This window comes from Mya arenaria, chromosome 4 (assembly GCF_026914265.1).
Source record: "Mya arenaria isolate MELC-2E11 chromosome 4, ASM2691426v1".
Taxonomy (NCBI): Eukaryota; Metazoa; Mollusca; class Bivalvia; order Myida; family Myidae; genus Mya; species Mya arenaria.
In genome coordinates this window covers 26587386-26608940 of record NC_069125.1, presented here as the reverse complement: position 1 = coordinate 26608940, position 21555 = coordinate 26587386, and the positions used below count along the sequence as shown (strand labels likewise).

The 21555-nt window shown below is 38.3% G+C and overlaps 1 protein-coding gene across 1 annotated transcript; it reads right to left on the bottom strand.

The window, feature by feature from the left end:
• Positions 1–12788: 12788 nt before the first annotated feature.
• LOC128230726 (putative nuclease HARBI1) lies at positions 12789–13963 on the bottom strand. The gene is made up of 2 exons (XM_052943173.1): positions 13430–13963; positions 12789–12949 (listed from the first exon to the last, which is right to left on the bottom strand). The coding sequence occupies exons 1-2, from the start codon at positions 13953–13955 to the stop codon at positions 12789–12791; spliced, it is 687 nt and encodes a 228-aa protein (XP_052799133.1). The 5' UTR covers positions 13956–13963.
• Positions 13964–21555: the final 7592 nt, after the last annotated feature.

Here is a 21555-nt window from a genome sequence, read left to right as displayed (position 1 = left end):
CTTGTCAAACTACACTGATTTAGAACGGGTCCCCATACTATGGACACCAGTATAGAGGTATATGGCCACTTGTCAAACTACACTGATTTAGAACGGGTCCCCATACTATGGACACCAGTATAGAGGTATATGGCCACTTGTCAAACTACACTGATTTAGAACGGGTCCCAATACTATGGACACCAGTATAGAGGTATATGGCCACTTGTCAAACTACACTGATTTAGAACGGGTCCCAATACTATGGACACCAGTATAGAGGTATATGGCCACTTGTCAAACTACACTGATTTAGAACGGGTCCCAATACTATGGACACCAGTATAGAGGTATATGGCCAGTTGTCAAACTACACTGCTTTAGAACGGGTCCCAATACTATGGACACCAGTCTAGAGGTATATGGCCACTTGTCAAACTACACTGCTTTAGAACGGATCTCATAACTATGGACACCAGTATAGAGGTATATGGCCACTTGTCAAACTACACTGATTTAGAACGGGTCCCAATACTATGGACACCAGTATAGAGATATATGGCCAATTTTCAAACTACACTGATTTAGAACGGATCCCAATACTATGAACACCAGTATAGAGGTATATGGCCACTTGTCAAACTACACTGCTTTAGAACGGATCCCAATACTATGAACACCAGTATAGAGGTATATGGCCACTTGTCAAACTACACTGCTTTAGAACGGGTCCCAATACTATGGACACCAGTATAGAGGTATATGGCCACTTGTCAAACTACACTGCTTTAGAACGGGTCCCAATACTATGGACACCAGTATAGAGGTATATGGCCACTTGTCAAACTACACTGCTTTAGAACGGGTCCCAATACTATGGACACCAGTATAGAGGTATATGGCCAGTTGTCAAACTACACTGATTTAGAACGGGTCCCAATACTATGAACACCAGTATAGAGATATATGGCCAGTTGTCAAACTACACTGCTTTAGAACGGGTCCCAATACTATGGACACCAGTATAGAGGTATATGGCCACTTGTCAAACTACACTGATTTAGAACGGGTCCCAATACTATGGACACCAGTATAGAGATATATGGCCACTTGTCAAACTACACTGCTTTAGAACGGGTCCCAATACTATGGACACCAGTATAGAGGTATATGGCCAGTTGTCAAACTACACTGATTTAGAACGGGTCCCAATACTATGAACACCAGTATAGAGATATATGGCCACTTGTCAAACTACACTGATTTAGAACGGGTCCCAATACTATGGACACCAGTATAGAGGTATATGGCCACTTGTCAAACTACACTGCTTTAGAACGGGTCCCAATACTATGGACACCAGTATAGAGGTATATGGCCACTTGTCAAACTACACTGATTTAGAACGGATCCCAATACTATGGACACCAGTATAGAGGTATATGGCCACTTGTCAAACTACACTGATTTAGAACGGGTCCCAATACTATGGACACCAGTATAGAGATATATGGCCACTTGTCAAACTACACTGTTTTAGAACGGGTCCCAATACTATGGACACCAGTATAGAGGTATATGGCCACTTGTCAAACTACACTGATTTAGAACGGATCCCAATACTATGGACACCAGTATAGAGGTATATGGCCACTTGTCAAACTACACTGCTTTAGAACGGATCCCAATACTATGAACCAGTATAGAGATATATGGCCAGTTGTCAAACTACACTGCTTTAGAACGGGTCCCAATACTATGAACACCAGTATAGAGATATATGGCCACTTGTCAAACTACACTGCTTTAGAACGGATCCCAATACTATGAACACCAGTATAGAGATATATGGCCACTTGTCAAACTACACTGATTTAGAACGGGTCCCAATACTATGGACACCAGTATAGAGGTATATGGCCACTTGTCAAACTACACTGATTTAGAACGGATTCCAATACTATGGACACCAGTATAGAGGTATATGGCCACTTGTCAAACTACACTGCTTTAGAACGGGTCCCAATACTATGGACACCAGTATAGAGATATATGGCCACTTGTCAAACTACACTGCTTTAGAACGGGTCCCAATACTATGGACACCAGTATAGAGATATATGGCCACTTGTCAAACTACACTGATTTAGAACGGATCCCAATACTATGGACACCAGTATAGAGATATATGGCCACTTGTCAAACTACACTGCTTTAGAACGGGTCCCAATACTATGGACACCAGTATAGAGATATATGGCCACTTGTCAAACTACACTGATTTAGAACGGGTCCCAATTCTATGGACACCAGTATAGAGGTATATGGCCAGTTGTCAAACTACAGTGCTCTAGAACAGATCTTATAACTATGGACACTAGTATAGAGATATATGGTCAGTTGTCAAACTACAGTGCTCTAGAACAGATCTTATAACTATGGACACTAGTATAGAGATATATGGTCAGTTGTCAAACTACAGTGCTTTAGAACGGGTCCCAATACTATGGACACAAGTATAGAGATATATGGCCAGTTGTGAAACTACAGTGCTTTAGAACGGATCTCATAACTATGAACACCAGTATAGAGATATATGGCCAATTGTCAAACTACAGTGCTCTAGAACAGATCTCATAACTATGGACACTAGTATAGAGATATATGGCCACTTGTCAAACTACACTGATTTAGAACGGGTCCCAATACTATGGACACCAGTATAGAGATATATGGCCAGTTGTCAAACTACAGTGCTCTAGAACGGGTCCCAATACTATGGACACCAGTATAGAGATATATGGCCAGTTGTCAAACTACAGTGCTTTAGAACGGGTCCCCATACTATAAACAACAGTATAGAGGTATATGGCCAGTTGTCAAACTACAGTGCTTTAGAACGGGTCCCCATACTATAAACAACAGTATAGAGGTATATGGCCAGTTGTCAAACTACAGTGCTTTAGAACGGGTCCCTTAACTATGAACACCAGTATAGAGATATATGGCCAGTTGTCAAACTACACTGATTTAGAACGGGTCCCAATACTATGGACACCAGTATAGAGATATATGGCTAGTTGTCAAACTACAGTGCTTTAGAACGGGTCTCATAACTATGGACACCAGTATAGAGATATATGGCCAGTTGTCTAACTACAGTGCTTTAGAACGGGTCCCAATACTATGAACACCAGTATAGAGATATATGGCCAATTGTCAAACTACAGTGCTTTAGAACGGGTCCCAATATTATGAACAACAGTATAGAGACATATGGCCAGTTGTCTAACGTAACAGTGCTTTAGAACAGATCTCATAACTATGAACACCAGTATAGAGGTATATGGCCAGTTGTCAAACTACAGTGCTTTAGAACGGATCTCATAACTATGAACACTAGTATAGAGATATATGGCCAGTTGTCAAACTACAGTGCTTTAGAACGGGTCCCAATACTATGAACACCAGTATAGAGATATATGGCCAGTTGTCAAACTACAGTGCTTTAGAACGGGTCCCAATACTATGGACACCAGTATAGAGATATATGGCCAGTTGTCAAACTACAGTGCTCTAGAACTGGTCTCATAACTATGGACACTAGTATAGAGATATATGGCCACTTGTCAAACTACACTGCTTTAGAACGGGTCCCAATACTATGGACACCAGTATAGAGGTATATGGCCACTTGTCAAACTACACTGCTTTAGAACGGGTCCCAATACTATGGACACCAGTATAGAGGTATATGGCCAGTTGTCAAACTACACTGCTTTAGAACGGGTCCCAATACTATGGACACCAGTATAGAGGTATATGGCCAGTTGTCAAACTACACTGCTTTAGAAAGGGTCTCATAACTATGGACACCAGTATAGAGGTATATGGCCAGTTGTCAAACTACAGTGCTTTAGAACGGGTCCCAATACTATGGACACCAGTATAGAGGTATATGGCCAGTTGTCAAACTACACTGCTTTAGAACGGGTCCCAATACTATGGACACCAGTATAGAGGTATATGGCCAGTTGTCAAACTACACTGCTTTAGAACGGGTCCCAATACTATGGACACCAGTATAGAGATATATGGCCAGTTGTCAAACTACAGTGCTTTAGAACGTATCCCTTAACTATGAACACCAGTATAGAGATATATGGCTAGTTGTCAAACTACAGTGCTTTAGAACGGATCTCATAACTATGGACACCAGTATAGAGGTATATGGCCAGTTGTCAAACTACAGTGCTTTAGAACAGGTCCCAAAACTATAAACACCAGTATAGATATATATGGCCAGTTGTCAAACTACAGTGCTTTAGAACGGGTCCCAATACTATGAACACCAGTATAGAGATATATGGCCAGTTGTCAAACTACAGTGCTTTAGAACGGGTCCCAATACTATGAACACCAGTATAGAGATATATGGCCAGTTGTCAAACTACAGTGCTTTAGAACGTATCCCTTAACTATGAACACCAGTATAGAGATATATGGCCAGTTGTCAAACTACAGTGCTTTAGAACGGATCTCATAACTATGGACACCAGTATAGAGATATATGGTCAGTTGTCAAACTACAGTGCTTTAGAACAGGTCCCAATACTATGAACACCAGTATAGAGATATATGGCCAGTTGTCAAACTACAGTGCTCTAGAACAGATCTCATAACTATGGACACTAGTATTGAGATATATGGCCACTTGTCAAACTACACTGATTTAGAACGGGTCCCAATACTATGGACACCAGTATAGAGATATATGGCCAGTTGTCAAACTACAGTGCTCTAGAACTGGTCTCATAACTATGGACACTAGTATAGAGATATATGGCCAGTTGTCAAACTACAGTGCTCTAGAACTGGTCTCATAACTATGGACACCAGTATAGAGATATATGGCCAGTTGTCAAACTACAGTGCTTTAGAACGGGTCCCAATACTATGGACACCAGTATAGAGATATATGGCCAGTTGTCAAACTACAGTGCTCTAGAACAGATCTTATAACTATGGACACTAGTATAGAGATATATGGTCAGTTGTCAAACTACAGTGCTTTAGAACGGGTCCCAATACTATGGACACCAGTATAGAGATATATGGCCAGTTGTGAAACTACAGTGCTTTAGAACGGATCTCATAACTATGAACACCAGTATAGAGATATATGGCCAGTTGTCAAACTACAGTGCTTTAGAACGGATCTCATAACTATGAACACCAGTATAGAGATATATGGCCAGTTGTCAAACTACAGTGCTTTAGAACGGATCTTATAACTATGAACACCAGTATAGAGATATATGGCCAGTTGTCAAGCTACAGTGCTTTAGAACGGATCTCATAACTATGGACACAAGTATAGAGATATATGGCCAGTTGTGAAACTACAGTGCTTTAGAACGGATCTCATAACTATAAACACCAGTATAGAGATATATGGCCAGTTGTCAAACTACAGTGCTTTAGAACGGATCTCATAACTATGAACACCAGTATAGAGATATATGGCCAGTTGTCAAACTACAGTGCTTTAGAACGGATCTCATAACTAAGGACACTAGTATAGAGATATATGGCCAGTTGTCTAACTACAGTTCTTTAGAACGGGTCCCAATACTATGGACACTAGTATAGAGGTATATGGCCAGTTGTGAAACTACAGTGCTTTAGAACGGATCTCATAACTATGAACACCAGTATAGAGATATATGGCCAGTTGTCAAACTACAGTGCTTTAGAACGGATCTCATAACTATGGACACCAGTATAGAGATATATGGCCAGTTGTCAAACTACACTGCTTTAGAACGAGTCCCCTTACATTGAACCTCAGAATAGAGATATATGGCCAATTGTCAAACTACAGTGCATTAGAACGGGTCCCAATACTATGAACACCAGTATAGAGATATATGGCCAGTTGTCAAACTACAGTGCTTTAGAACGGATCTCATAACTATGAACACTAGTATAGAGATATATGGCCAGTTGTCAAACTACAGTGCTTTAGAACGGATCTCATAACTATGAACACCAGTATAGAGATATATGGCCAGTTGTCAAACTACAGTGCTTTAGAACGGGTCCCAATACTATGAACACCAGTATAGAGATATATGGCCAGTTGTCAAACTACAGTGCTTTAGAACAGATCTCATAACTATGGACACTAGTATAGAGGTATGTGGCCAGTTGTCAAACTACAGTGCTTTAGAACGGATCTCATAACTATGAACACCAGTATAGAGACATATGGCCAGTTGTCAAACTACAGTGCTTTAGAACGGGTCCCTACACTATAAACACCAGTATAGAGGTATATGGCCAGTTGTCAAACTACAGTGCTTTAGAACGGATCTCATAACTATGGACACCAGTATAGAGATATATGGCCAGTTGTCAAACTACAGTGCTCTAGAACTGGTCTCATAACTATGGACACTAGTATAGAGATATATGGCCAGCTGTCAAACTACAGTGCTCAAGAACGGGTCTCATAACTATGGACACCAGTATAGAGATATATGGCCAGTTGTCAAACTACAGTGCTTTAGAACGGATCTCATAACTATGAACACTAGTATAGAGATATATGGCCAGTTGTCAAACTACAGTGCTCAAGAACGGGTCTCATAACTATGGACACCAGTATAGAGATATATGGCCAGTTGTCAAACTACAGTGCTCTAGAACGGGTCTCATAACTATGGACACCAGTATAGAGATATATGGCCAGTTGTCAAACTACAGTGCTTTAGAACGGATCTCATAACTATGAACACCAGTATAGAGATATATGGCCAGTTGTCAAACTACAGTGCTTTAGAACGGATCTCATAACTATGAACACCAGTATAGAGATATATGGGCAGTTGTCAAACTACAGTGCTTTAGAACGGGTCTCATAACTATGAACACCAGTATAGAGATATATGGCCAGTTGTCAAACTACAGTGCTTTAGAACGGATCTCATAACTATGGACACCAGTATAGAGGTATATGGCCAGTTGTCAAACTACAGTGCTTTAGAACGGATCTCATAACAATGGACACCAGTATAGAGGTATATGGCCAGTTGTCAAACTACAGTGCTTTAGAACGGGTCTCATAACTATGAACACCAGTATAGAGGTATATGGCCAGTTGTCAAACTACAGTGCTTTAGAGCGGATCTCATAACTATGGACACCAGTATAAAGATATATGGCCAGTTGTCAAACTACAGTGCTTTAGAACGTGTCCCAATACTATGGACACCAGAATAGAGGTATATGGCCAGTTGTCAAACTACAGTGCTTTAGAACGGATCTCATAACTATGGACACCAGTATAGAGATATATGGCCAGTTGTCAAACTACAGTGCTTTAGAACGTGTCCCAATACTATGGACACCAGAATAGAGGTATATGGCCAGTTGTCAAACTACAGTGCTTTAGAACGGGTCTCATAACTATGAACACCAGTATAGAGGTATATGGCCAGTTGTCAAACTACAGTGCTTTAGAACGGATCTCATAACTATGGACACCAGTATAGAGACATATGGCCAGTTGTCAAACTACACTGCTTTAGAACGGGTCCCAATACTATGAACACCAGTATAGAGATATATGGCCAGTTGTCAAACTACAGTGCTTTAGAACGGATCTCATAACTATGGACACTAGTATAGAGATATATGGCCAGTTGTCAAACTACAGTGCTTTAGAACGTGTCCCTACACTATCAACACCAGTATAGAGATATATGGCCAGTTGTCTAACTACAGTGTTTTAGAACGGGTCCCAAAACTATAAACACCAGTATAGAGATATATGGCCAGTTGTCAAACTACAGTGCTCTAGAATGGATCTCATAAATATGAACACCAGTATAGAGGTATATGGCCAGTTGTCAAACTACAGTGCTTTAGAACGTGTCCCAATACTATGGACACCAGAATAGAGGTATATGGCCAGTTGTCAAACTACAGTGCTTTAGAACGGGTCTCAATACTATGGACACCAGTATAGAGGTATATGGCTAGTTGTCAAACTACAGTGCTTTAGAGCGGATCTCATAACTATGAACACCAGTATAGAGATATATGGCCAGTTGTCAAACTACAGTGCTTTAGAACGGGTCCCAATACTATGAACACCAGTATAGAGGTATATGGCCAGTTGTCAAACTACAGTGCTCAAGAACGGGTCTCATAACTATGGACACCAGTATAGAGATATATGGCCAGTTGTCAAACTACAGTGCTCAAGAACGGGTCTCATAACTATGGACACCAGTATAGAGATATATGGCCAGTTGTCAAACTACAGTGCTCTAGAACGTGTCCCAATACTATGGACACCAGAATAGAGGTATATGGCCAGTTGTCAAACTACAGTGCTTTAGAACGGGTCTCATAACTATGAACACCAGTATAGAGATATATGGCCAGTTGTCAAACTAAAGTGCTTTAGAACGGATCTCATAACTATGGACAACAGTATAGAGATATATGGCCAGTTGTCAAACTACAGTGCTTTAGAACGGGTCCCAATACTATGAACACCAGTATAGAGATATATGGCCAGTTGTCAAACTACAGTGCTTTAGAACGGATCTCATAACTATGGACACTAGTATAGAGATATATGGCCAGTTGTCAAACTACAGTGCTTTAGAACGTGTCCCTACACTATAAACACCAGTATAGAGATATATGGCCAGTTGTCTAACTACAGTGTTTTAGAACGGGTCCCAAAACTATCAACACCAGTATAGAGATATATGGCCAGTTGTCAAACTACAGTGCTCTAGAATGGATCTCATAAATATGAACACCAGTATAGAGGTATATGGCCAGTTGTCAAACTACAGTGCTTTAGAACGTGTCCCAATACTATGGACACCAGAATAGAGGTATATGGCCAGTTGTCAAACTACAGTGCTTTAGAACGGGTCTCAATACTATGGACACCAGTATAGAGGTATATGGCTAGTTGTCAAACTACAGTGCTTTAGAGCGGATCTCATAACTATGAACACCAGTATAGAGATATATGGCCAGTTGTCAAACTACAGTGCTTTAGAACGGGTCCCAATACTATGAACACCAGTATAGAGGTATATGGCCAGTTGTCAAACTACAGTGCTTTAGAACGGGTCTCATAACTATGAACACCAGTATAGAGGTATATGGCCAGTTGTCAAACTACAGTGCTTTAGAACGGGTCTCATAACTATGAACACCAGTATAGAGGTATATGGCCAGTTGTCAAACTACAGTGCTTTAGAGCGGATCTCATAACTATGAACACCAGTATAGAGATATATGGCCAGTTGCCAAACTACAGTGCTTTAGAACGGGTCCCAATACTATGAACACCAGTATAGAGATATATGGCCAGTTGTCAAACTACAGTGCTTTAGAACGGATCTCATAACTATGGACACCAGTATAGAGATATATGGCCAGTTGTCAAACTACAGTGCTTTAGAACGGGTCTCATAACTATGGACACTAGTATAGAGGTATATGGCCAGTTGTCAAACTACAGTGCTTTAGAACGGATCTCATAACTATGAACACCAGTATAGAGACATATGGCCAGTTGTCAAACTACAGTGCTTTAGAACGGATCTCATAACTATGGACACCAGTATAGAGATATATGGCCAGTTGTCAAACTACAGTGCTTTAGAACGGGTCCCAATACTATGAACACCAGTATAGAGATATATGGCCACTTGTCAAACTACAGTGCTTTAGAACGGATCTCATAACTATGGACACCAGTATAGAGATATATGGCCAGTTGTCAAACTACAGTGCTTTAGAACGTGTCCCAATACTATGGACACCAGAATAGAGGTATATGGCCAGTTGTCAAACTACAGTGCTTTAGAACGGGTCTCATAACTATGAACACCAGTATAGAGGTATATGGCCAGTTGTCAAACTACAGTGCTTTAGAACGGATCTCATAACTATGGACACCAGTATAGAGACATATGGCCAGTTGTCAAACTACAGTGCTTTAGAACGGGTCCCCAAACTAAGTACACCAGTATAGAGATATATGGCCAGTTGTCAAACTACAGTGCTTTAGAACTGGTCTCATAACTATGGACACTAGTATAGAGATATATGGCCAGTTGTCAAACTACAGTGCTTTAGAACGTGTCCCTACACTATAAACACCAGTATAGAGATATATGGCCAGTTGTCTAACTACAGTGTTTTAGAACGGGTCCCAAAACTATAAACACCAGTATAGAGATATATGGCCAGTTGTCAAACTACAGTGCTCTAGAACGGATCTCATAAATATGAACACCAGTATAGAGGTATATGGCCAGTTGTCGAACTACAGTGCTTTAGAACGTGTCCCAATACTATGGACACCAGAATAGAGGTATATGGCCAGTTGTCAAACTACAGTGCTTTAGAACGGGTCTCATAACTATGAACACCAGTATAGAGGTATATGGCCAGTTGTCAAACTACAGTGCTTTAGAACGGATCTCATAACTATGAACACCAGTATAGAGGTATATGGCCAGTTGTCAAACTACAGTGCTTTAGAACGGATCTCATAACTATGAACACCAGTATAGAGATATATGGCCAGTTGTCAAACTACAGTGCTTTAGAACGGGTCTCATAACTATGGACACTAGTATAGAGATATATGGCCAGTTGTCAAACTACAGTGCTTTAGAACGGGTCTCATAACTATGAACACCAGTATAGAGATATATGGCCAGTTGTCAAACTACAGTGCTCAAGAACGGGTCTCATAACTATGGACACCAGTATAGAGGTATATGGCCAGTTGTCAAACTACAGTGCTTTATAGAACCGGTCTCATAACTATGAACACCAGTATAGAGGCATATGGCCAGTTGTCAAACTACAGTGCTTTAGAACGGGTCTCATAACTATGAACACCAGTATAGAGGTATATGGCCAATTGTCAAACTACAGTGCTCTAGAACTGGTCTCATAACTATGGACACCAGTATAGAGATATATGGCCAGTTGTCAAACTACAGTGCTCTAGAACTGGTCTCATAACTATGGACACTAGTATAGAGATATATGGCCAGTTGTCAAACTACAGTGCTCAAGAACGGGTCTCATAACTATGGACACCAGTATAGAGATATATGGCCAGTTGTCAAACTACAGTGCTCAAGAACGGGTCTCATAACTATGGACACTAGTATAGAGGTATATGGCCAGTTGTCAAACTACAGTGCTTTATAGAACCGGTCTCATAACTATGAACACCAGTATAGAGGCATATGGCCAGTTGTCAAACTACAGTGCTTTAGAACGGGTCTCATAACTATGAACACCAGTATAGAGGTATATGGCCAATTGTCAAACTACAGTGCTTTATAGAACCGGTCTCATAACTATGAACACCAGTATAGAGGTATATGGCCAGTTGTCAAACTACAGTGCTTTAGAACGGGTCCCTTAACTATGGACACCAGTATAGAGGTATATGGCCAATTGTCAAACTACAGTGCTTTAGAGCGGATCTCATAACTATGAACACCAGTATAGTGATATATGGCCAGTTGTCAAACTACAGTGCTTTAGAACGGGTCCCAATACTATGAACACCAGTATAGAGATATATGGCCAGTTGTCAAAGTAAAGTGCTTTAGAACGGATCTCATAACTATGGACAACAGTATAGAGATATATGGCCAGTTGTCAAACTACAGTGCTTTAGAACGGGTCCCAATACTATGGACACCAGTATAGAGGTATATGGCCAGTTGTCAAACTACAGTGCTTTAGAACGTGTCCATTAATTATGGACACCAGTATAGAGATATATGGCCAGTTGTCAAACTACAGTGCTTTAGAACGGGTCTCATAACTATGGACACAATTTATAGAGATATACGCTTACTTGTCAAACTACAGTGCTCTACCAGTAGGCGAGTAGTTGTCGGACACTTTTAGAGGTTTTATCGCTAAAGTATCCTTATTTTAAAAGATATATGATATTCCAATGTTTATAACAAACTTCAGCTCTTCTTCTGTTGAAATAATGCAAAATCAAGTGAAATTGAACAATTTAAGTCCATTCTCATAGGCTCAGAATTTGGTGCTCAAAAGGGGTTAAATTTTAGTACGACAGAAGTAGTTCTCGGACACTCCCTTAAATGATCAACAAAACCAGGAAACGAGCAGTTCCTTCCCACAGGTAGAGGACTTTGGCCCCGCTTGGCTCAACCGATAGTCAAAGTCCCCACTATTCCCGGACCGGGGGGGGGCTTGGTTTCAATTGACAATTGACTGGTGCATTATTAAACCGGTTTTTAAAAATAAATTGAAAAAAATGAGACATAACACATTGGTTTTGGATGGCATTAGCTATAAAAAATAACGAGTACTTGGAAATTAAAAAAACAATTTTTTTCTCACGTATTTTCGGAGTTGGACGGTAAACATTTCCATTCTTCAAACAGTTGTTACATCGACTGATCTTGACGTTCATTTCAATATGTGAGCACAGCTTGGGTCGATCAAGCCTAGTTTTATAAGAATCTGGGCTTGAATGACTCTAACCATTTCGCTGGAATAATTTGCACTTTTCCAGCACCTGGACGACCGATATCCAGGGTAATCTAATATTTTTAGACCGATGTCCAACCTGGCAGTCCGCCATCATAAAGCGATTTGAACGCAAAGAAAAACTAAATGAAAGTACTGTTAAAACTCAAAGTATCGTTTACTTCCCTTAGCTCTAAGTTACTGCGATATATAAAGTTGGAAATTTAATGGATTCAAGCAAACTTTTCATGTTCATACCCACTGTCTCCTAAAAGGACACCATCTGAAAACGCCACATGTTCAATGGTCAGTTTGGCTGCCAATCCTGACGTTCTGAAGACATGCGCGTCGTGGCACGACCCAGGCCAGCTTGCATTTACACTTGTAAATTTTCCTGAAAAAATGATTAAACAATTAAACTGTGCAATAATAATCAAAGTTGAATCCGCAAATGGCAGTGGTTCACTTGGGTAATGGTTCACTTCGTCCTGCACCTTCCAAACTCTTCACAATCTGTATGCATAGACTCTGTATACAAAATCTTTTTGAGTACGGTACCATATGTTACCTATGTCTACGAGTTATTTATTTAACAAAAAAATGATAAATAATATAGTACGTCGACTTGAATTATTGTATTAATTAATAGAAATATAAAATCACTATTTAATAACATTTTTGGTCAGCATTTAATAACATTTTTGGTAAGCATTTTCCCTCTTTATGTATACTGTCAGCGCTCCAGTCAGCCTTTTAGTATCGCCCTTTAACCGGACGTGTTTTGGCCGAATTGACAATATAATTATTATGTTAAGCGTTCGAAAGAAAAGATGGAAATACTGAAAACAAAAGTGGAAAACTCAAAGTTTTATACCTTTGATGTCACATACAGCCTGCATGTTGATGCTATGGAAGCCTTTCCTATTCACGAAGGCTGGTTCGTCTTCGGATGGCGCCTGGATTCGGATATGTGTTCCGTCTACACATCCAACAACATTCGGGAAACCAGCTTTCTTAAAAAATTCTGTCATATTCCATGCTCGAGCATTGGCATCAGGCCACATCACAAACTGATGTATGTGACCACAAATTGCTTCTGTTACTTGGGCTACAACATGTGACACAGTGCACTTGTGGTAGCCCATGCTATCACCAATGATGTTAAAAAATGCTCCTGTGGCGAAGAAGCGCAACGTAATCAGAATCATCTGTCTAACAGTAAGTGCTCTGTTTCTTCTTGTCGTTCTTTCCAGCGATTCCTTCAGCAAATCCTCTAGATAATATATTCCACCATTCGTATATCTGTATCTGGCATACATCTCATTGTCTAGCATATTCTGTACATGTGCAGTGTGCCGAAATTCTTTCACTTTTCTATGATTTACAAATAGAGCCGCCATCTTGGAAACCTTCCGTTAATTTTTAACGTAGGTCTATTCCTCCGTTACATTTAACGGCTGGTTCAACCGTTAAACCCGCCGTTAAATTCTAACTTTATTTTGAGCAACCTCATGCCAATAATAGTTAAAATTAAACGGACCGTTAAAACTTTAACGAGCAGTTAAATTTAACTGAGGTTTTGAGCAACCGGCCCCTGGTTGTTTTTGAAAAAAATGGCTGAGGAGTTCTGAAAGGAAATTTTTCGTAAATGCAGAATGTCGTCTGCGTCAAAAAAGGAAGCATACCGAACTAATAGTTTAACCTAACTGTTGCCCGTATTTTAAGTTGTGCTTTTTGCGCATGCACACTAAAATTGTAATTCCCAGCGGAGGTAAAATGTGATTTTGTAAACAACTGGAAACTTTTGGAATTTAACGTCTTATACTCCTTACCTAATGAAAAGATTTGGTAACTGCCGAAACTTTTCAAACACCTGATTGTTTTAAATCAGGTGCTTGATATGTAACTTCCAAAATGAGGCGAAAATCGTGAGTGTCCGAGAACTACTCGCCTACTGGTATAACGGGACCCTTAACTGTGAATACCAGTATAAAGATATATGGCTAGTTGTCTAACTACAGTGCTTTAGTTTAGAACGGGTCCCTAAACTTTGTTCAGTTAAAAAGTTTTAAATCGTGGTTTTCATTCCTTAAAATCTACACCCACTTTGAATCTCTAGACGAACAAATTACAGTTAAGTGTTCTTTTTGTTTTTAGTAACCCTTTTAAACAAATGACATTTCCATTAAGACTTACCCAGGTGTGGCAAATTGTTACAAACTACTTATTTTTCTGATTTATACACCACATTAAGCACAAATTATAGTAATCTTATTATAAAAACGACTTTTGTCAACCTAAATACAACGAAAAAATTAACGTTCCCCTTTATTTACACAAATATCTATGACGTAAAAACCACTACAAGCACTTGCTGAAATCCGCACTGCCTTTCCTCTGGCAAACCCATAATCAGCACTGTACACAGTGCTAACTTTGACTGATCGCGCACTCTTAAATGCAAGAAGCGTTTTGATTGGACGGCTATTATTGACTTTCCTGGTTTTAATTACGTAATTGGAAAAACCATGACCACCATGGTCGACGTTTTATTCTATACACGCTCAAGCACTGACCACTGAAATCTATACAGCCTCATTGAAATGTCGTAAAATATATAAACCTTCCTTTATCCACTTTTTTAGTTTTCAGGTAATCATTAAGACTAAAGATGACAACTTTAAATAAAATAAATACTTTGCACAGAGATAAACATGTGTTTTTCACTGTTCCCAAGTTCGATCGGCATTGGAATCTATACAGCTACACCATAGGACAGACTGTGGACTCTATACAGCTTTAAATAAAGACGGACATTGGAATCTAAGCAGTTTCAAATTCGAAAGACCTTGGACTCAATACAGCCTCAAATTGGAACAAACATTGGACTCTATACAGCTTCAAATTTGGACAGGCCTTGGAATCTATACAGCCTCAACTTTAGACAAACATTGGACTCTATACAGCCTCAACTTTAGACAAACATTGGACTCTATACAGCTTCAAGTTGGGACAAACATTAGAATCTATACAGCCTCAAGTTGGGGAAAACATTGGACTCTATACAGCCTAAACTTTGTACAAACATTGGACTCTTCACAGCTTCAAGTAGGGAAAAACATTAGAATCTATACAGCTTCAAGTTGGGGGCAAACATTAGAGTCTATACAGCCCCAAGTCGGGACAGACATTAGCATCTATACAGCCTCAACTCAAGACAAACATTGGAATCTATACAGCTTCATGTTTCGGACATACCATAGAATCTATACAGCCTCAACTTTAGACAAACATTGGAATCTATACAGCTTCAAATTGGAACAAATTCTAAAATCTATACAGCCTCAACTCAAGACAAACATTGGAATCTATACAGCTTCAAGTTGAAACAAACGTTGGAATCTATACAGCTTCAAGTTGGAACATATTCTAGAATCTATACAGCCTCAACTCAAGGCAATCATTTGAATTTATACAGCTTCAAGTTGGAACAAACGTTGGAATCTACACAGTCTCAGTATTGTCTTATACATATACAGCTTTTAAAAAATATTTAACAACAGGTTTGTTTTTTAATCTGCTTTATTGGTCATATATAATGTATTATATAACATGAGGTACAATGAATGCAGCAATCACATGTGGGAAACCCTTAGGTTATTTTGTAAGAAAAATGTTAAGTGTTGAGTTCTCTGTAGCCACTCAATATGTATATGCATAAAGAACACATTTTACAACAAAGAATATATCTGTTTTATCTTGAAGGCTAGGAATGGACATGTACCCTATGGCACCGAAACAATATAATCAAGATAACAACACATTTAAATTTGTTAAAATGGTTGATAATATACGAATGGGTATTTAATGAAGAGTATAATAAATACAGTTTAAAATGGTTAAACTAAAATGACACATTTGGTCTTGTTTCGTACAGAAAAATGAAGAGAATGAAGGTACACATAGTGTCAACATAAATACATACTATCCCCAAATAAGAAAATGTTATGATAAAGGTTAATTACTCACCACCTAACCTCATAAAAATACATGTAGTTACCAGGCAAATTTTAAGTATGTGGATGAAACAAACGGAACACATCCAAGTTAACTGAAGACTCTGACTATGTCTGGATTTATCTTATCTTGCAATGTCAAAGAATATTTTTCCATATCCATGTTTAATGGAATATCATTACTATTAAGGCCACAACAAATTGATCATTTGTTCTACGGATTTTGCCCAAAAAAAGTAGGAGCGAGCGAGCGAAAAAAAAATTAAAATACTTTTTTTAAAATTTAAGGCAATTCAGAGGCGAGCGCAGGGCGAAAAATAAAATAAAAATTAAAAAGTTTATTTCTTACTAAATTTATCATGCAATATGTCAAGAAATGCTTTTTAATTGCAAACATAGGTTCTTAGTTTAAATATAAATGAAACGGTTTTGATTGTATCACATGAAAATCTGTCTCGATATATAACAAATGGCAATAAGATCCAGTGCTTTACTATTACTTAAGACACTGCCGATTAAATTGCGGGACAACACAATTGAAGCAGTATTAAACAAATCTGCAAATGTGGCACCGGTCATTATATTAGAGCAGGTGGTGGAATAAAGATGTTTCCCTGTCAAGACCTCGCCTTTACCACGAACCAATGGTTTATAGGTCCGTGCCTTGAAAAAAAAACCATGACACCCTCGATAGCTTCAATGCCCGTAAGAAACAGGCCACTTTAATAACAGGCCACTTTACTACAAATCGATCAAAGAAAACAAATGGATAAGAACAAAGAATTGAGAAAATTAAAACAGTCATTTTACTTATAAAAGGTTTTATTTTCTGATTTTACTGATGTTATTTTTATACTGTACATGTACATGTATGTGTAATGCACTAGTCAATTGTAACCACGACCCCCATGGTCCGGGGAATAGCGGGGACTTTGACTTTCGGTCCAGCCAACCCCGGGTAAAACCAACGGCACTGCGGGGCAACCTGGAAGGTGAAAATACGGCCCATTTCACCGGCTATCTCCGGTATACCCCCGGTCCTGGGGGGGGGGGGGGTACAATTATTGAATGGTGCATAAATACAGACTGTTTCTGAAACATTTACAAGTCCTATTTTTATCAATTACGAGTATAAAACAGAGAAATGCATTTTAGAATTTAAAAAATAACTCACGAAAACATGTTCATTTGTTGTCAGTCGAGTGTCCGTGTATTTTAATATAAGTTTTGCTCTCAAAATCTGATTTAGTTATTATTTAACACTAAATTTTGAGTACAAAACAATGAATTACTTAAAACACACATAAATAATTATTGCCTTCGACGCTGTGAAACTGTTGTTGTTTACTGAAGACTATAATCCATTGACTATGACACTGATTTTCAATTAAAAGTGTGTATTTTACATTAACGAAAACTGAAAGTATCCTGCAAATTAATACCGGTACAGGTGTGGCATGAAATTCTTAAGACCCGTGAAATAGGTCAGACTTACCATACTGCGCATGCGCAGACGGCGGTCAATGATCATCGAGTAATGGCCGTGAGAAATGCAAGATTCGTCACTGCATGCGATGAATACTCGACGATTAGAGGAATTTAAGGGAGATTTCCATTTGATTGAATTAACTTACACCCATTATAAACATCATGTTGTTACAATTTATATTTTTGCTTCAAATAGGTCAAATTGAAACATGAACGTACTCAAATATGACCTGTCAATCGTTTCTAGTTGTCTGGTATGCATAACAGGTGTCTGCGCGTTGTTACCACCACCCCCCCCCCCCCCCCCCCACTCCATAGAACCCCACTCCCCCAAACTATAACTCTCCAAATTGTTTTTAAAAATTATCTAAAAAACATATCCAGATGTTGTTTTAACATCATATTCCGTCTTAAAACTGCACTCTCACAGATTGACTGTTTTGACAACTTTCTTAATGTTTGTCTCCGAATCAGTACAGTCATTGTCTTAAAACCAATTGTTTTCTTATTTGTGCTTATAAATTGATGTTTAATGGCTAAAAGCGTTCAAATGCTTTAAGAAATTAGTGTCTAATTGCATATATAAATAATAAACATTGATATGATAACCTGCAATCCGATCTTTTGTCAGCAGTCTTCAACTACTGGTGTCCAAACATTCAGGGCTTCTGTTAAAGGAATTTTTAAAGTATATGACTCAGGATTTAGAAATGGATTCCAGAATTGATTCATTGGACGTACCAAAACTTCCATAAATGTGAAGAAAACTTTTGAAATTGAAAGCTTGGAAGTTCAAAATATCAAAACCTGGTGTCAATATTACTTTTATGCTCAAAATTTCAATCAGTTTACAAGCAAAATTAATTATTATGATATAAATCGGTGTAATTGGCATGTTATATTTGCCAAAAAAGACTTAAATCTTTCAAATTATGGTGAAAAACTTCCAAAATTGATTGACAGGAAGTGCATAATTCCAAGTTACCATATACAAGATACAAGAATATTAATTAGTCAGGTATATGTTAACAAGAATGAGCTATTTTTTGACATGATGAACAAACATACAGAAAATTTAAAAAAGACATAACAATGAGCCTGTGGCCGGGAAATAAAAGCATATAGTAAATTGAAGAGATATTGGAACAAGTATTTATAAAAGCCGTTTTGTACTTATATTCATGCATACAATTTTACAAAAAGTAAGTTGAATAGGGCATTCTAAATGGAAGCCCTCAACATTTAAGTAAAACATACTGTTTCCCAGACAAGAAATAAAAATTTGCTATAACATTCAATCTATGAGTGTGCCGCTTTAACATCAAACTTTCTGACAATATCCGACCATACCCTACTCACACATTAAATTTGGTGAAAGGAAAAACATTTAGTTAATAAAATAGCATTTGATTAAGCTCTCTTGAGAGCTCAAGCCTCCTCACACAATGATGTAACAGATCCTTTTATAGCACTCCCTCTCTGGATATCGTTCCGAAACCCCCACACCTCAAACTTGATATAGCGCCAGGCCCTCCAGTGACAGCCCCAGTCTCCTCCACCCCCTTGCACAAATTGATTTGGGGCATTTTAAGCCTCTCCTTCCTCATCCGGCTTCCTACACCCTTCTTACACGCAATGTAGAATGAACCCCCACCCTCCCCTACCCCCTTGTCTCACGAAATAAATAATCAGAAATTTAATGTGTTTTCCTATTAAAAACAAGCATTTGTGAGACCCTTTTACAGTCTTTCCTACTGCCGCCATCTGTTTCATTCAATATACACTCCTCCAATGACAGTCCTACCCTCCCCCACCACCTTGCACACAATAATGTAAGATAAGGAATTTTCAAATGTTTTCCAGTAGTATTTGAAACATTTTATACCCCACTTCCCCGACCGACCCTATTCATGATAAGCAGTCCCTTACACAATAGTCTATGAACACAATGCCCCCCCCCCCCATCCCTTGCACACTATATTGTATGTTCTTAAGTGTTTTCCAGCAATGTGTTTACCAGGTTTTTGGTCATTGGACAAACCCGTCTCAAATATACACTGGTTTATACAGTCCAGATTTTTGTCTGAATAATAATGAGCAAAGCAATGAGTCATTTACTGTGTATATTCCCAGCCAGTCTTGTGCATATTTAACAGGTCTGCTGAAATTCAGCAATATAGCTTGTCATCATTACACATCATTATTTGTGCATGTAACTGTAAATACTGTGAGGCTTTGGGCTTAGAAACTTGACGGTCATAAATTATGCTATTATCTTGTCTCAGTCTTGGGATTTTTGTTCCACTCTTTACAGCAATCCAGAACACAGTTTTGTGTTGTTAAATTTTAGAATGTAACATTAAAGCTGCCTTCTACAGATTGACAGGTCTGACGTTATTTTACATTTTGTGACTCAGCCTTCAATTTAAGTAATTTAAGATAAAACAATAAAACAGATCACAATTAGTTGAAGAACTGCAGAAAATTTCCAATTTCTTAAAGCGTAAATCATTATAGCCATAAAACATCATTTTCCAAATTTTAATTAAAAAAAACAATCACATCTTTTGTCAGTAGTCTTATATTACTGTTTTTCAGACTCTAATGCAGAAAAAGCCTAATTCATAGACAAGAAAATGTGGTCAAACTGGTCAATCAAACTTTGAGAGAGCAGCTTTAACAGAGACTATATATGATATATTTTGTTTCTGAGCCAATGGTGTCGCATAGGTATATAATAAGTTTGCAATTCACATGTTTAATATTCAATCTTTTAAATCAATTCAGCGTGTTGTAAAAATGTTGATGGATATAAAGATAATACTTACTTAAAGGTTCCCCCCTCAAAAAATGTTTTTGAAATAACTTATACGGTCAAAGAAAGGTGACATAATTATGCCCTCCCACATTTGGGAAAATGCTGATGGATAATCTGACGATTAATAAGATATATGTTGAATAAAATGTTATATGATATGAGACCACAGATATCATACACTTCTGCAACCGAAATTTAAGTAAAAATTAGGTGACATGAAGAAAGATCTTAATTATTAAGAATGGGCTGTCAGAGTAATCATTGTGTCACAGAGTTATAAAACAAAAATTATTATTTATATTTCTCTCAAATATATTTAATAAGGAAATATGAAAAGCTTAAGCATTTGTCATGAAAAGCTTAAGCATTTGTCTGCAAGGCCACATGTGGAAATCATAGATACTAGTTACTATATATTATTATGGTATAGTGGGTAATTCATAGTCTTTGCAATATCAGTTACAGACATCTGCTAGACTTGTTCTTAATTATTGGACATACATTTAGATGATTGCAATTATAACATGAAGGTGTGAATTAGATTTTTATGGGTTCTGGACAATAGTAAGTTACATCAGGGGCTGGTATGAATGAATGCTTAATAACTATAAATTGTGTATGGTTAAGTTATTGGTTGGTTATGTTATATGGGCGTGGCCTAAACTGAAATTGTTTGTT

Coding starts and splice junctions, on each gene's coding strand:
- LOC128230726 (XM_052943173.1), bottom strand. CDS start 13,955: ATGGCGGCTCTATTTGTAAATCATAGAAAAGTGAAAGAATTTCGGCAC. Junction 12,950..13,429: donor GGCTGTATGTGACATCAAAG/GTATAAAACTTT, acceptor TCATTTTTTCAG/GAAAATTTACAAGTGTAAAT.